A 16,769-nucleotide genomic window follows, 5' to 3' on the forward strand; every position below is an offset into this window, starting at 1 on the left:
CACCACCCTTCACTTTACTGCCCTTGGGGATTGTAAGAATTATTTCATACCAATTCAGTGAACTTAATTGTTAAATACTCGGCATTGCACTTAAAACAGCATTTTCAAATTACGACAGTCAAAAAGCAAGAGCTAGATAGCCTTCAGTTGGATTCAATTTGGGATGGTCCTTTTGTAAGCTAGACTAGCCCTGACTAACAACAGATGTTTAGGGGGAAAAAGGATGAAGCACCTAAGGCTTTGCCGACACTGGATATTTGAGGGGGGAGGGCATGATGAATCTTTTATAATGAAACCCATGTGCTCTAAGACAGTGACCGAGCTTGATAGCTTAAAATACTTAAATCTAGAGGTCTGAAAGTCACAGGATTAATTAGGTCATGTTTTAGAAACAAGGCTACAATCTAAATTTCTTATTGGCCAGAAATAACTCCACTGTCTTTAATGAACAGAACGAGGGACTAAGGCAAATATGTTAATTTTTTTTGCTCGTGGTTATACGTGTGGCACCTTTCAAAGCTGTAACTACCACACCCAGGATAATTTAAGTTCAGGAAACTTTATTTAGCCTCCAGAATGCCAACCCCCCTCCTCCAATCCCACATCCATGCAAGAACACAAAGCAAGGGTACACTAAAAAAAGAGACTGTTTTATTGTGACATTTATGACATGGACCCCTTGTTGACAGGAATGATTGAGGGGAATCTTGGCATATTGCACGGGTGTGATGAAGGGTGCACTGGTGATCCTCTGGCTGCCGGGGCTGGTTCTTGGTCCTCCCAGACCTCCACGCATGTGTGGGCCAGTCACAGAAATTTCCTTACCACTTGGTGTATACATTTAACAAGTCTTTGGTCTTAATAAGCACCATTACAAACCCTCACATTAAGGGCATTATTATTCTAGTTTATAAATGTTTCAATGATAAAAAATAGCACGATTACAGTATACACACACTTAATTTACATGTAATGTATTATAACTCATAACTGAGATAAGCTACTGAACTAACTTTGGTTGATTGAAATTAATGGAGTATTTGAACTGAATACTGGTAATTTGGTTTCTAAGTTGTGTAAATATTACAGTGCATTTATAAATCTAGTTTGAGAATTTACTAGCACCAAATAGATATTATAATTGGCCAACCTAGTACTCGTATTTGGAAAAGCAAAGTTTAAAAATTTGAAAAAACAGAACAGTCCTTCGATTGAAAGCACATTCCTGTAAACTGCTAGAAGGATGGCATGTCAGCATGAATGGCTGACCCCCAGTGAAAATATGTGTCCCAGTTTTCAAGAATCAACACATACGACAAGGTAGCTCAGCTACGCACATGAGAAGCCTGAGAAAGTGGTTGTTTTGAACTAGGGTAGTCACCTGTACCTTGCTTTTTGTAATACAAGAATAGTGCTTATTTATAGAAATTTACTTGGTGAAAGATTGTACCTATGATATGAAGATTCTGATTGGGGGAAAAATTCCGTTCTACCTATCTATCTTTGTTTTTTTAATTATTTGGTCTCTGTCTGGTGAATTAATGAAGCAAAATCTGAATTTTCATCTTCAGATTATCACCCAGTTCACCACTGAGGTAGTCTTTGTCATAATTATCTTCTAGCTGATTAAGTTCTTTCTTTTTATAAAGTGGAGTACTACTGATTTGTAATGAATAGGTTCCAGCCACTGGCTTCTTCTTGGTGAAGTGGAGGTAGCTGATCCCTTCCTTTTGGTTGATTTTAAAGAAGCCATTTTCATTTCCAGATTCAATCAAGTATTTGTTGTGATTGGTCAGAGTCGTCAGGGCAGGGAGGAGCTCTAGGATTCGGACCTTGTTACTGATGTGGGAAATATTGAAAGCGAACACGGCTGTCTTCTCAATGTCCCAACTTGCGAGACTCACATTGGTGTCTCTCTCAGGCTGGTCCTGGAAAGACATGACAATGCGTTAAATAAAATGTAAGTATGTCACCTACTTCTCATCTTAAAGAAAAAGTGACTCGAATCTCACACTAATACCACCTCCTGCTCACATTGGATATACCGTGTCGAAAATAAAACACCATTTATAAAACATAAAACACCATTTAAGTCGTAGATCTGTTAAACTGGCACATGTTTATAATAGTAAAAAAAACATTAAACTGATGTCAAGACAGAAGTCAAGTAGTTGGAGGTCTTCTAATGCCGCGGGTCTCCAAGTGTGCTCCCCAGACCAGCAGCATCGGCGTCACCTGGGAATCTGTCAGAAACGCAAATTCTTGGCGCCACCTGAGTGAGATCTACCGAGTCAGAAACCCCGGGGGGTGTTTCCCAGCAATCCGTCTTACCAAGTCTTCCAGATGATTCACATGCACGCTCAAGTTCGAAAACCACTGTTTTCATAGACCGTTTTCTTTCCCTAGACTTATCTCATTTCCCAAACAGCGGATGGGTTGCAGCACCGATGCTAAGAAAGAACCAGTCTATTTCAATTTTGTTCACTGACGCAAAACCATCCCCTCGGAAGGACACGCCTAGGAACCTACTTCCTGACTCTGATGATCTGCTAATATTCAATGCTTTTCACCTGGCTGCTAGCTGGCCTCTCTGGGACCACATGTGCCGGATTCTCCGGGCCTGGAGCCAGAGGTCTGGGTGAATATCTGTGCAGTTCTGAGTTGACTGAAAGGCTGCAGCAGCCGTAGGCAAAGAAAACCAGGCTGCTTGAGCTCCATGTTGTTTTTGTCTGGAATCCAAGTTCCCTCACACTCCACATGGCTCTTTTCAGTAGAGGAGCCTTGCGCTTTCAGAACTTGGCGTCCCCACGGAGAGAGCACTATGTCACTTCACTATTCTGCCCACTTGCTGTCCTGGATCTCAGACCTTTCCTTTCAGCGGACTTTGGGTGGGTGTTTGACTTTCTCTTTGGCGAGACAGAGGAAATGAGCAAGTATGTGAAAACCTTCGGATGGCCACTCCCTAAAAGCAGCAAGAAAATCCAAAGTCCCACAGACTCTTGTAAAATGCAGCCTAGAGCTCAGGGAATGTCTGGATTTTCTCCCCAGAGAGCTTTTTCACACTGTGGAACATCCTTGGAGGAAACCACAGGCATCTGGAAGGCCCTTCTGCAACAGGAGACATCAGGAGAAACCACCTTCTGACCCACCTCGATGTTGGAGGCATCTGTTTCGTTTGTGCTTCTCCGTTTCCTGCCCCGTTTGGGGTAGCCGTTGATCTTACACTCGTAGCAGGCCTCCGGGGAGAGAGAATTGTCATCCATTTCACCACTGGCAGGTGGCTCCGGGCCTCCTCGGCCCATGCCAATTCCAGAAACACAGTGCCTGTGGAGGAAGAGGGGCACGGCCCCTTTTCATTAGAACTGGGAGATAAGGGAGGAGGACCAAGAGTTCCAGCGATGCATGGACCCCACCGGGTGACATTTAGCCATTGACTATCTGTCCTCTAGGTGACTGGCTGGTTCCGAGAGCCACCCTGAAGTCCTCTGGGTTTAGGCTCGGAGTCCCAGTTCCCTGGGTTGGTCGATTTCTTTCTACTATCTCTCCGGGTCCTGTGTTGCATATGGATTTGCCCCTTCTTTTCTGAACCTGACTGTGGCAGGTGTTTTGCTCCATTAACACGGGGAAGGGACATGGAGTGGAAATGGGGAAAGGATTGGGAGCTGAGGGGGAGACCATGTGACTTGGGAGGTTAAAGGAAAACGTCTTCCTTTTATAAACCAGAAAGTGAGAAAGGTATGAGCATCCACCATTGAGCTCCCTGCCCTCTTCCTGCCTCCCTGACCCCATCACTACAGCCTCCCCTTCCGCCACCACCACCACCACCAGCCTTCACCATTCTGGCTTCTGAGCAACTTCTCCTCTTATGTGACCACTCACTTTGGCCAAAACCATTGAAGCTGTAAGGAAAGTTCTAGGTAGAACTGAGGTTGACTTAGAAACAAACCATGAAGATGTGAAATGTATAAGATGCAAGCATGGGAGCTTAACCCAACTGTGGGAATTTGTTTCAAGTCATTCAAAACCACTAGGGCCATTGGCTCTGACTCATGTGAGGCTGGATAAACAAACCCATGCCCAAGAGAGAACTAGTTCAGCTGTTTTTCTTTGCCTTTCAGTTATCAAAGCCAAGTTACAGAGGGAGGCTTGCATGTTTCACAAGTACCTTGTTTTGTTATTCTGCTTACTATTTCCTAGGCCTCTTGGAATGTATTTACCAGGCTCCTCTTTCAAAATGTGTTGAAATATCTCAATGATCCTAAGGAGTCTTTATTTGGGGGCAGGGTCCACTCTCGTGATTCACGGAGAAGCCCAAGCTGTTATAAATAGGTAGATTTCTACCAATGGGTCATAACGAAGACCAATTATTGATCTCTTTTTCTGTACTTGTTGGCCTGTTTTCTATAACCCATTTTTCTTTATGCCCTCAATGCCAATAAGCAGGATCTCTTTGTGTGTTTTGCAGCTGTTCAGGGGCTCCTACTATTTTCTGCAATCCTGCCAGAGCCCAGTACATTTCCTTTTCTCTTCCTCTGTCTTGCAGCATGAAACGTGCAGAAACAATACAATGGATGAAATGATGAATGCTCATCGTGTATGTGTGTGTGTTTATATACATTTGCAAAATGATTAAGTTATTGGAAGGAAAACCCCAAATTTGTAGGCTTTGGTTCTTTTCTCAGAACTCCTTTCCAGTATTTTCATATCCCTGGAACACCACTTACAAGAAGTGTGACTACAAAGTCCCACTGGCCAGAAGCCAGTTTGGAGTGTCACAATTTTTGCTGGGAAAATGGTTCTGGCATTCAACTTATGAAGAATGAGTCTACCGAGAGCCAGACACAAACATCTGGGAATTTGTGTCCTGTTGCTGGCATTCTGTGTACTTCCCATGAAACAATCTTTTACCTTCAAGTCTACACAGACCCAAAGTGAATCGCTTGATGTTTGTGTGTTGAGAAATCAAAGGCCACTAGGTTAATTTGATATATACACATATGTGTGTGTTCTGGGATGTATGATTTTGTGGGGGTGTGTCTGTGTGTGTGAAATGTGTATGTCTATTTCATGTCTGTATGTTCCTAATTAAAAAGGTAAAAACTGAAATCCTTAACAAGACAGACAAAAGTTGATGGGCCTCCAAGTCTCAATTAAGTCAGCAGGGAAAAAGACCTACATTTGAAAACTTAACACTAAACTTTCAAATTACTGAGTTAAATAAAACTATGTCTTGCCTTCCCCAGCACTCACATCTACAATGTGGTGAAGTGTTCTGCCTGGAGAACACAATAATTATTTCAGCTCCTGTTTCATACTCTTTTGGTAATTGTTAATGTAAACTTAAGTCTGAGGTGTAACGTGTACATTAAATCCAGATACCGCTGTGATTTATCCTAACATACGATGTTCTCTAATGACAAGGCGTTTTCAGTAAAGACCGAACCCGGCTTGCCCCAGGAGAAGGGTGGGTCAGGAATGTGCCTTGAGTCCTGTTCTGGTCTGGGTCGGCCGCTGCATTTCTGGAGAAATGAATCCATTTTCAACAAGAAGATCAAGAGAACGAGACGGAGAAAACCTATATCAAGGTAAGTTTCATAGTCTGTGAATTATAGCCTAACACCTTTGCAGAGCTAACTGGAATGACCTCTAGGATTACAAAAAGGATGGTTCTCCTCAGCTAGGATGGGTCGTCAGGAGCGACATCCACTTCACGAGGCTGGGAGCAAGAGAGCCCCCCCAGCGCGAGCAGGAGAGCCCCCCAGCGCAAGCAGGGGCAGCGGCACTCACCCTTGGCCTATCCGGAAGTAGCCCGGAGGACAGCCGCACAGGTAGCCACCCTCCGTGTTGGAGCAGCCGTAGCTGCAGGGCGCCTGCGCGGAGCCACATTCGTTGATGTCCTGGCAGCCCCCGCTGAACTGTTCGTACTGGAAGCCGGCGGGGCACATGCACTTGTAGCTGCCCAGGGTGTTGTGACAGGAGGCTCCTCCGCAGATGTGCGCGCTGAGGCATTCGTTCTCATCTGCAGGGAAACCAGAACACACCAGGCGTTTCCACCAGGGACTGCCAGCCAGCTGGCCCTCCGCTCGCACTACTCGGGAAGGCAGGGCAGGCTGAGGTGGCTGGGGTGGGGAGAGGGAGGGGAGAGAGAGGGCGAGAGAGGGGGTGGGGGGAGCGAGCGCACTGTGGAAATGGACGTGGCCTCTTGGAACGTGGGGAGCCAACGTGGAAGGCGAGGTCAAACACAGCAGGTGGAGAGCATTAGAGCGTGGCGTTCAAAGGGCCGTCAGATTCCAGGTCTCATCTGAAGCCCACACGGGTGTGTTCCGCACCACACTAGCCTCCCGTGAAGCACGAGGGGCTGGTTCCTAGCTAAGGTTCAAGAATCAGGGCAGGAGGGAAGGCTTCCTGCAGTTCTCTGTGAGCGGGAGGACCGTCTCCAAAGCAGGGACCAGCTGTATTCCCTGAGGCTGCTTTCCCAGTCCTCCTCCTTGAGGATGTGCGGGGCTGGCAGCGCTGCCATCCTGCAGGAAGTGTCTGCCCCACTTGCACTTCCTTTTCAAAAATCTGCAAAAGCCCCCAGGTGCTTTTCCTGGGGATGAATAGTGCCTTCTGGTATGTCTACTCCCATCTCTGAATGCCCCCCCCCCCCCCTTATCCAAACCAGCCTCCTGCCCAGAGCGTCTGGGCCATGTCTAAAGCAAAGTATGGCTGGAAGACATTCAGAGCAGACTTCACAAGCAATAATTGGAAAAAACCCACAATAGAGACAGATGCTGCAGGACTGGCTACCCACGGGGACCTGCCAAGTCTGACAGTAAAAAGCAGGGAAAAGAAATCTAACTTTAAAAAATCAACTTGAGGAAGAAAACTTTGAGTATCTCACTACTTCTAATTTATACCTTTCTGAAATCTCGAATATACTTTTGTAGGCCTGCCGTGTAGGGCAGGCTGGAAGCTTGCTGGTAAAACATTCCTTAATCGCTGTAGCCCATTTTCAGGCATATGTTCATTTGACTGCATACAGATTGGCCTTCGCCTTACTGAGCAAATGCTTCCAACATAAGCGAGGAGGGGAAATGTAATTAAGGTTTATTAGATGCCCATTGCACGACAGAGTACAAGGTTCAGTACCTTGACCTCCCTAACAATCACGGGCAGTAGGTGTCATAATCCCTGTTTTACAGATGATGAAAGCAAGGCTCCAACAGCCCCTCTGAGATCCAGCAGCAGCAGCAGGGCCGAGATCTATGCCCAGGGCTGTCTGATCGCAGAAGCCACGTGCTTGCCTTCGTGCCAGTGTCTCTCAAGAGACTCCACACCACTTAAACTGGTACTTTTTTTGTCTTTTGGTTGGTTTCACCTTTTTATATTCCTTTACAAAAAACAGAACTGTTTCTAAGAAAACATCTGTGTTTATTTATATTTATATATATATATTTTTAAAGTAGGCTCAACACCCAGCGCGGAGCCCAGTGTGGGGCTTGAACTCACGACCCTGACATCAAGACCTGAGCTGAGATCAAGAGTCCGACACTTAACCGACGGAGGCTCCTAGGTGCCCCCGTAAATATCGGTTTTAAAATTGGAAAAACAGGTGGGTCAAAATGGTGGGGGCGGGGTGCTTCCATATGTATAATATTCTCCCTCCCTCTCCTCCCTCCTTTTCCTTTTTCCTTCCTGTGTGGAAGGAATAGATACACAATAAGAAAGCCATTCACTGAGCTGTCTGCCGTGGCTCAGTGCCCAGCTACAGGTCTGTTTGAGAATTCTTTGTATCCAAGGACTCCCAGATATCCACCCAAGGTCATTTAGGCTTCAGGGTTCCTACAACAGAGGTCATTAGATCTGCCGTTGTCTTTGTTCTTTCCCCCTTGCTCTAAATCAGAGATGAAGTGTGTAACAGATACCAGTGGAGGCCGTGGGCACCCAAGAGTGAATGAGGAACCGAGGGTAATTACTTTGGTGGAAAGACTATCCCTGGGCTGGATGTTTTCCCCTTGCCCCTTCGTATCTACCTCCAGACTTTTCACCTGCTCTCAGCCCCTGGAGACAGTCGTGCTTGGAGCATCAACACGCTCCTCTTCTTTGCCCTGTGCTTTTGGGCTGGGCTTAGCCATTGGTTTCCTGATGGGATTCTGATAGATAAAACCTCTAAGGCCCATGTCTGTGTTTGTAGGATGGGACCCATTGATATAAAACTTAGATTTATTTATCTGTATTGTTCCAAAGGACAGAAATGGGTTGGAAGTAGGGGGAGGAACAGTTTGTTTTCTATGAAAAAAATATTTCCAAGAATTAAAGTTCTCTGTAGATAAATTGGGTTATCTTGCAAGAAAGTGAATGTCCTTCAAGATGGTATTCAAGTGAAGCTTGGACAACCAGGGAGGTTGGGGAAGGATCTATGTTTTAGGAGTGAGGTCAGACTAGATCGTCTCTAAGGCTCTTTCTAGCTTTGAGCATCTATCTCTGTTACTATAAATATCCATCCCAGTTAAGAACTAACTCTCTCCTCCCTTTCACATTCTTTTCTATTCTACTTTACTTTTTTTTTTTTTTAACTCCCTGAGAATCTAACAAAGTTTAAATTAAACTTGCTTATCTATGTTAGGGAACTAGGGTCAGCAGAACAGGGATTAAGATAAGAAACTGGCAAATAGTCAATGTTTACAGCTTGGAAAGAATCTCTGCACTCACCCTGTACATCAGTGTACAAACATGACTTGTTTCCCATGCTTTGCCCTCTCCTGACCTTTTTCATCCTGGAGCAAATGGCTCCAAGAGCAATTTTTCTGTACTCCAAAATCTTTGTTTTCCTCTCAGTCAATACTCAAAATTGGGGGGGGGTATGTCTCCTTTTTATAAAGAGAGACATTTTAATTTTATTGAAACAGCCTTCGATTCTCGAAAAAACCCTCCTTAATCTTAAGACTAAAACCTATCCACTCTGTCCTCTAAAATCAAAGGTTGCAGCATTAGGCTTGCTTAGTGTATGTCAGCCATGGTGTGAAGGGAGAACCACTAGGAGAATTCCAAAATGTAGGATGGACTCTCTCTTACAAATTTTCTCTAGGTCAACATGGCTCAACTCCTACTGCAGCTGCAAGCTTGGTCTATTCCATAAGACAATGAGACCCAGTGGCCCTCGACCCCAAACCCATCCATCTTCTAAGAGTGAAATGCTGGCAGCCCAGGAGTGAGAATCCAGAAAGGGCTGGTCCGAGAAATCCACCCTGCATGGCTCCAGGGAAGCCATTCTGGCCGAAGGCAATGCTCATTGTGGATAGCTATACTTCTTAAGAATTATGAGCCCAGTTTGGGCTAGTATCTTTCGGGTATTGAAACCCCTCAAACCTCTTCTAACTTCTTAATCAATTTATTCTAGAACTCCCAGCCAGGAGATGATCTTCCGGGGGCCGAAGTAGAATCTTGAGGCAATAAAGACATGATCTGCCCATCTCCACTACCCCCGGAATGAAGGTAGGAAGAGGAGGGGAGGGCAGGTCATCAAGTCGTGCCGTCTAAACTCTTCCAGCACTGGCTTCCTTTTAGCCAACCCCGCTCACCTTTCCAAAACTGTGTCTTGGGAAGAATCAAACCAAATGAGAGAGATGCAGTTTTGATAAATGAAAACACACCAAACGCCTCTTCTTTTGGAGTGAAGTGGAGCACTGAGAGGGGGAGCAGCACCAGGGAAGCAGTAATCCTTGTGTCGTTGCTAAGGAGGGCTCTGAACCCATGGGCGTGGCAGCTAGAACAGGTCATCTAAGCGCCAAGCTTACCGCAGTGCTGCGTAGATACGTGGTTCATGGATAAAGTGAGTGAACACAACACTTGAAAGGCAGCCCTGAGTCAGGAAGTTGAGAGCCTGAGATTCTAGTCTCAGGCATGTCACAAAGGAACAGGGTTCAGGACAGATTACTTTCCTTCCTTGGGCTTTCAGGTCTTTCTAGTAAAACCAAGAGCCTGGGCAAGATGAATCTGGGGTCCCTCTAAACTCAACCATGTTGGAATTCTCTCATGTGCACTAAGAGTATTTTTCCCATGATAGTATGGAATAAAAAATGACATAATTTCAGTTTAATGAGCCTGTGGGCCTCCCTTAATTTTCAAAATAATTCAGAGACCTGAAAAAACTACCCGCATCAGCTGCCTATGCTCTGCCCCAAAGGGTGTGTAGAGCTGAATGGAACCACTTCTGTGTCAGTGGGCCAAAAGTCACCCAAAATCATCTCTGGCTGGCTGGCTATTTTTCAGTCAGAGGCAGGATTTTGTTGGCCCTCCTGCGAACAGGGCCATAGTGACAGCATGCAGCAGAAGGGGGGAGGATGCTGAGAGTGAAGGAATTCTAGGGGCATTTCATTTCCAATGTTCTCAAAATATCCTTTATCATTATCCCCCCCCCACCCCAGTTTGCTGTTTTACAAAGGCTGTGACTTTCCTCTGGTTTCAACCAGGTTAGGGGGGCTTTAAATGACCCTCTGTTGAGCTAATAACAGGTTTCAAGTTTCCAGAAAGAAAGCACTATTTGGCCTCAGCGGAGCCCGCCGGGATTCATCGTGGTACCAAGGAAAGACTACTTGCCCACACACTGGTTCCACTGGTAGTGCTGGAGATAGCCCTGGGGGCAGCTGCACCGGTAGCCCCCGATGATGTTCTGGCAGCCGTGCTGACAGCGATGGTTGCCTTCACACTCGTCCACGTCTGCAAAGGAAGGGAGAGCTGCCTTGAAGCCACGTCAGCGTTGGTCTCCCAGTCGTTCTCTGAAGCCACACTGACAGACATGCTAAAGGGAGAGGCAGCTGACCCCTGAAAAACTATTCTACCACCAGAACGTCAAGAATATGTGCTCCGAAGCTTTTGATGAGTCCAAGGAGAAAAACATCCAGATATTCCTGCTAATGTCTACAAATTAAAATGACCAAGAAATGAAGGTAAGGCCCAAGAGCATTCTATGGGATCGCTGTGGAAATTATTTGTATTTGCTTATTTGTGCCAGGATCAGAAACTAAAAGATGTCAAGACAGAAAAGAAATCCTAAAAAAAAAAAAATTAAATTTTAATTGCATATTATCAGACGAGTTATTCTTCAGATATATAATCCACAGGTGGGGAATCCTTTTAGGACTCTGGATCCAATGACTAGAATATGAATGAATCAAATGCAGGAACTGAGCTATTTTTCTTGACTAGTTTGTGCCCTCTTAGGTGATGCTACTCACTGAGCAGAAAAAGCCCTGGAGATACTGGGGGAAGGCCCATGTTATGGACATGATCAAGCATGAGACGAAAGATGGGTCTTTAAGATAGGACACCTGTGCCAACCCAGCAAAATAGTTCCCATCTTCAGTTGGGTGTTCTCCCTGTGCTCAGTTCCGAGATCTCCTAGAGGAGGAGGATGAAGGGTTTCCCTCAGGACCTGGCAGCGGCATCAAGCTGAGAACCCTACCCACCTTCACAGCTGGCGCCACTCTGATCCAGTGAGAACCCTCGCTGGCATTCACAGGTGAAGCTGCCAGGAGTATTCTGGCAAATACCCTTAGAGCCACACAAGTTGATGTCAGAAGTGCATTCGTTGTTATCTAGAACAAGCGGGTAGGGAAAAGAATTAAAATCCACTCTCTTTGTGTTGTTTAAAAGAGAGAGGGATGATTCACTCAGAAAAGGCCAATAACTTTTCACATACAAGTGTGTGCACACAGTCTTTTTTCACTTTTTTGTCATCATCTTCCAACAGCAGAGGAACTAGAAAACAGTTCCTTAAAGGAACAGCTGCGTTTCCTCTAGGGTGTCTTCCTCTCCCACTTACCGATGCAGGCAGTATGGTGCTGGGTAAATCCAGGAGGACATTTACACGTGAAGCTGCCAATGGTGTTCACACACAGGAACTGGCAGTTGTGCTGTTTGGTGGCACACTCGTCAAGATCTATAAAGAAATGGAAGATGAGCATCAGGGTCGAACTGACAGTACAGTACTCCTCGGAAGGAGTTCTGCGTTCTGACCTATTCGTCTCAACCCTGGCCAGAATAGCCAGGCGGCACCCGGCTAAGATGAACCTAGGAGATAAGCGTTTGGAAGATGAATTGTGCTCTCCTTGTAGACCAAAAACTGTAGCTCTTTGGGGAGCCAAGGAAATCCCAATTCCCTTTTGCTAGAGCAATGCAGGAATTTATCAACCAAGGCATTTCAAATAAACTGTGACATTTTAAATAAACTATAAAATAAAGTAAAAGTTAGGGATTCTCAAAATTTTCCAAAGTGTTGAAAAGATCTATTCAAGCTGAAATGCAAAAAGAAATGTTGAGGCTGGAAATTAATTTATTTGCTTAGTTCTTTTTTTCCCCTCCTTTTCCGTTCACTGTTTTGAATCTGCTCAAATGAGATGTTCAACCAAACCAAACCAAACGGATTTATTTTCTTAGAGAGTCTCCTTTGGTTAAAACAAAATTGAGCGATCGAGAAGGAAACAAAGGGGAAAAAAAAACCCCTCACTCTGATAAGCTAATAGCACATTTAAAAACAGCCTACAGTATTTACCCAACATTGTTTTCCACATCTCAGTAAAATCCTCTACTTTGACACGGCTTCTTTTCTCTTTGCAGGAACTTCCAGGCTCATTCTCAACTCCATTGCTATTTAAAGACCTCAAGAGATTCAAAGTATGTTCCAGCTTTCAGCTGAATTTTAACAACAACAACAACAACAAATCACTGACCCAAGGGGCCCTGCCAGAGTACTGTTCTGCGGTTGCTGGAGCTTACCTGCACACAGGTGAGGGAGACAGCTCAGTGATTTCTTACACTGTTTTCTAACTACCCCACCTTAAGAACAGCAACACTTGCTGTTCTCACCTCCAAGAACATCTTGTCTCCCCTTCTCTCCTCTTCTCTGGATCCTACCCGGCTCTTTTGGAGGAGGTGCTGGTCCCACATCTCCCCTAGGCCATCCTTTGAGCCTCTTTATGTCAGATTCAATAGTATATGTATTTGCACCACTGGGATTGATCTTTAGTCCTCCATGCCAAGTATGGGGACGAATCTAGACCTCATGAGAACAACAGGAGAAAGGGACTTGTGAGGAGATCTGTAAGAATCCCATTGCTGTTTGCCCACTCCTAAAACCATAAAGAGAGCATCACTGGTGTGTTTGATACATTGTGAAAAAACTGTTACCACTTAGTTACCATTTAGTTTCCATTTTCCATCTCTTAATTGCTAGACCTTTTTGAGGATTTTCTGCCCCCACAGGCTGGAAAAATGCTATAAATTTGTTTTGCTCTGTGTAGATAATACATACACTGAGAGAGATTTTCTCTTTAATTTGGTTCTCTATTTACATAAGTAAATTTATGGCTCTGCGTTATAGCCTCACACTGCCGGGAGCTCACTGTGATCCACAGATGGAGAGTAAGTTCTATGTTGGAGAAGCACAAAGCTGGAAACAACTCTTTTATCAAGATAGTCAGAATTTTTAAGTAGGTCTCTCAACTTCCTCTCCCCAAATTCTAGGATTATATAGATTTCCTATTATATAGGAAAACCTCAGGCACTGTTCATTCTGTCTTCCTATGTTACAAGTCTCTTAACTCACTCCTTTCAGCAGACGTACAAGAACTCGGTTGAGGGTCCTACTTCCCTCTGCTCTCCACTCCCGCCCCACGGTTCAACTTCCCTTACTTTCCTTTTACTCCATCGTGGCTTCATGGTAGAAACACGCTAACTCTTAGTCTGCCATCTGGTCTACCTTTCCTCCTCCCAATCCCTCCTTTTAAAGATCACCCTTAAGTTTGATTTACTTGCGCTATTCAGTCGATATGTGAAGTTCTTACTGTTGAGGAAGATGTTTCTAGGAGTAAATTTACACCAACAGAATTTTGCAAAGGATAACTTTTGTTTGAAGAGGGATTTCTGTATGGAGTTCTGCTGTTTCTTAATTCTTTGTGATATTTGTGGCTCAGATAAGTTTATGGAGGGCAGGAATGGCCCTCTTTAGCAGACCAGAAACCCAGACAAAATGTTTACTTAATCAGGCACAGTGTTTTCTAGGCACCAGTTAAGCTGAGGCAGGACAATGCCGGAGACCTGGGCTCTATGGTTGTTGAATAGATTACTTCCTTTCTGCTTATTCTATTTATGGAGTCAATCAATTAGGGATCTGTCCCACCTGAGACATCTGCCCCCATGGTTGCCCAAGTGGCAGGCATTGAGGATGCCTCCTGTTGCCACTGAACACCCCCTTAGCCCCACAGTCTCCCTGGCCTCAGCCTCCATCCATCCACCATAGGAGGCAGGTGGCAGGGAGATCCCAGGGAGGGACTAACACCAGGGAACCACCTGTTGCCTGTGGACAGCTTGCCCATGGCTTCCTCAAATGGACAGGGAATGCAACTACTTGCCCAGAAGGCAGGTGTGTGGGTGCAGGCAAATTCTACTTTACCTTTGCAGCTCCTTCCGTCCTCCTGTAGAATGTAGCCTTTCGGGCAGGAACACTGGAAACTCCCTTCTGTGTTTTTGCAGATAAAATTGCAGGGTTTGGGGGCCTGGTTGCACTCATTCAGATCTATGATCAAAAAGATACCTTGTGACTGTCCATCTAAAATGATGCTTAGTACCCACAGGATCTAACAAAGAACTTTAGCTTTGAGGAAAGAAAAGATACACTCTGTGTAGTCTTTGATCATTGTCTTGGGTTTTCCTATAAAATTACAGAGGCTATTTAGATGTTCAGTTTGAGGACTTTTTTGGTTCCATAATGTACAGTTTCCACTCAGAATAAACCTGAACACCAAAAACAGAGCACTTACCTACACAGGAAGTTCCAGTTATATCTGGAGTGTAGCCATTTTTACACAGGCAATGATAGGATCCTCTGTCGTTGACACACTCCCCATTTCGACAAACGTCATGAATAACCTTGCATTCATCGATATCTGTTAATTTAACAGAGGTTAAAATAAGAAAGACAGTATAAAATGGGCAACATCAATATGTAGGGGACCTCACCGTAAATACTAATAAACTCTCTCATGCACCTAAGATATTAAACCAAAGGGGTGAGAGCATACATTTCATAGGTAATGGTAATTGTACTGAAAGCCAAATGAATAACTACACTAATGACTAATGAAGTATAATAACTAATCAGTCCAGGGGAACACTTTAAAAATAGTTATCTAAATGTATAGTTTTCCCCTCTGGGTCCAATGACACTGGTATTTCCCAGACATATTCAGCTCCTTGCTCTACCTCAGGCCATTAAGCTTGCCTCCTGCTGACATCTCAAAAATGGCTCATAGCTGTAGACTCTTGACAAGAAAATCCCATTTTTTTTCTAATAGTGCATGTCCAAAATAAGGAGGAAGGTTTCCTCCCATTACTTTTGCTGTATTCAAAGTTAATCCTGAAAAATATCAAATTGCATAATATTGGGGAAATGGGACCAACCTTTCTTTGGACAGGGAAGCTCTAGGGCTCTGGGGTGGATCCCTGGGGTTTGGTTTTTACAGCCTGATAAGGTAGAGGGTCCCTGATTCACAGCTCCACCCCAGGGAGAAAAATCTGGTTGCTATGCACTATTGAGTACTAAAGCCACTGTCCTTCACATCGTGACCCATCTATCTCCTTACTGCTCGGTATGGTGCAATACCAAATGAATTCTTAGCCTTTGATTGCCAAACAATCATTTTATACCAAACATTTTATACCAACAGATGTTACTTATCCTAATTCTTTCCAGTTTCCTCTGAAATGCAATTTTCTCTGCTCTGCCTGGTCTCAAGAAGTATTTTCCACCATCTCATTTTCACATCCTTGGAAGAAACCTCAGTTGCTCTCAGTCATCCGGTCCCATCCAGTTCTGTGTCTTCTCACATCCACTTCTGTTATTCTACCTTTAGCCACATCTTTCTAACATCCACACAACTCCTGCTTACTCTCCTTCCACCCCTCTAACTTCCAGTTCCTTCCTAAGGAGCTCGAGAAGACTCTCTCCATTCTCGTTTGTGAGGGTGGAGACAAGCGCCCCTGCTGTTGGGGAGAGAGCCCCAGCAGTCTTCTCCAGAGCTGCCTCAACGCGCCGTGACAGCCTCCCTGCGTCGCCCATGTGAAAACAGCTGGAGCTTTTCTAGAAGCAACTGTGTTTTAATCACCAGAATATCAGCATCGTCTATACTTCCTTTGTGCAGTGTCTTTCAGCCCATTTTTCAAGTTAAAATGTGTATTGGTAGACTAGTCTAGGAATTCAGTGATCATTTATCCCACAGTTCATCTAAAAAGTTTACATTCTGTGTGACCAATAACTGACTTACAACAAACTTCTGTTTAAAAAGTTGGGGACTCCTTGTGATGCAAAGGAAGGAACCCAAGTATACAACAGCTTTGGCAACCTGGCCTCGAACATCTAAAATACCATAATAAGGGGTTTGCGACCCAGCCCAAGCCCACACTGAAGATTCCATATTCTCAACTGTTTGTCATAAAACAAACAAGCAGATTTCCTTTTGGATTGTAAGTGAATTACCTGCTCCACTGGTCATAAATCAGAACGAAAGGAAGTACCTGCTCCATTGGTCATAAATCCTCGGCCATGGGGGCAGAGTTTTTTGAAGGCCACGGTGCCCTGGAAAGGGCAGATCTCACAGTGGGGGCCCCAGCCTCTCCCTCCATCGCAGCAGCATTCAGACTTGGTGACAGGGTTCCGGTTGCTCGAGCCGATCTGACACATGTTTTGGAGCACCTCCGTGAAGCAGTACCCTTCCCGGTTGTCTGGATGG

At 44.8% G+C, this 16,769-nt stretch overlaps 1 protein-coding gene across 1 annotated transcript in view; it reads right to left on the minus strand.

Annotated features, from left to right (window-relative positions):
- Positions 1 to 629: 629 nt before the first annotated feature.
- The window catches only part of FBN1 (fibrillin 1), a gene marked incomplete at its 5' end in the record, with an annotated part of 228,567 nt that continues 212,427 nt past the window's right edge, over positions 630 to 16,769 (minus strand). Inside the window, 9 exons of the mRNA XM_080809914.1 lie at positions 630 to 1,928; positions 3,150 to 3,324; positions 5,788 to 6,019; positions 10,582 to 10,701; positions 11,451 to 11,579; positions 11,807 to 11,923; positions 14,435 to 14,557; positions 14,802 to 14,927; positions 16,555 to 16,761. Coding sequence (XP_080666040.1) covers positions 1,539 to 1,928; positions 3,150 to 3,324; positions 5,788 to 6,019; positions 10,582 to 10,701; positions 11,451 to 11,579; positions 11,807 to 11,923; positions 14,435 to 14,557; positions 14,802 to 14,927; positions 16,555 to 16,761 — 1,619 coding nt within the window. The 3' untranslated portion in view covers positions 630 to 1,538. The remainder of the gene's footprint in view (positions 1,929 to 3,149; positions 3,325 to 5,787; positions 6,020 to 10,581; positions 10,702 to 11,450; positions 11,580 to 11,806; positions 11,924 to 14,434; positions 14,558 to 14,801; positions 14,928 to 16,554; positions 16,762 to 16,769) is intronic.

Source organism: Martes martes (assembly GCF_963455335.1).
Source record: "Martes martes genome assembly, chromosome: 7".
Classification (NCBI taxonomy): Eukaryota; Metazoa; Chordata; class Mammalia; order Carnivora; family Mustelidae; genus Martes; species Martes martes.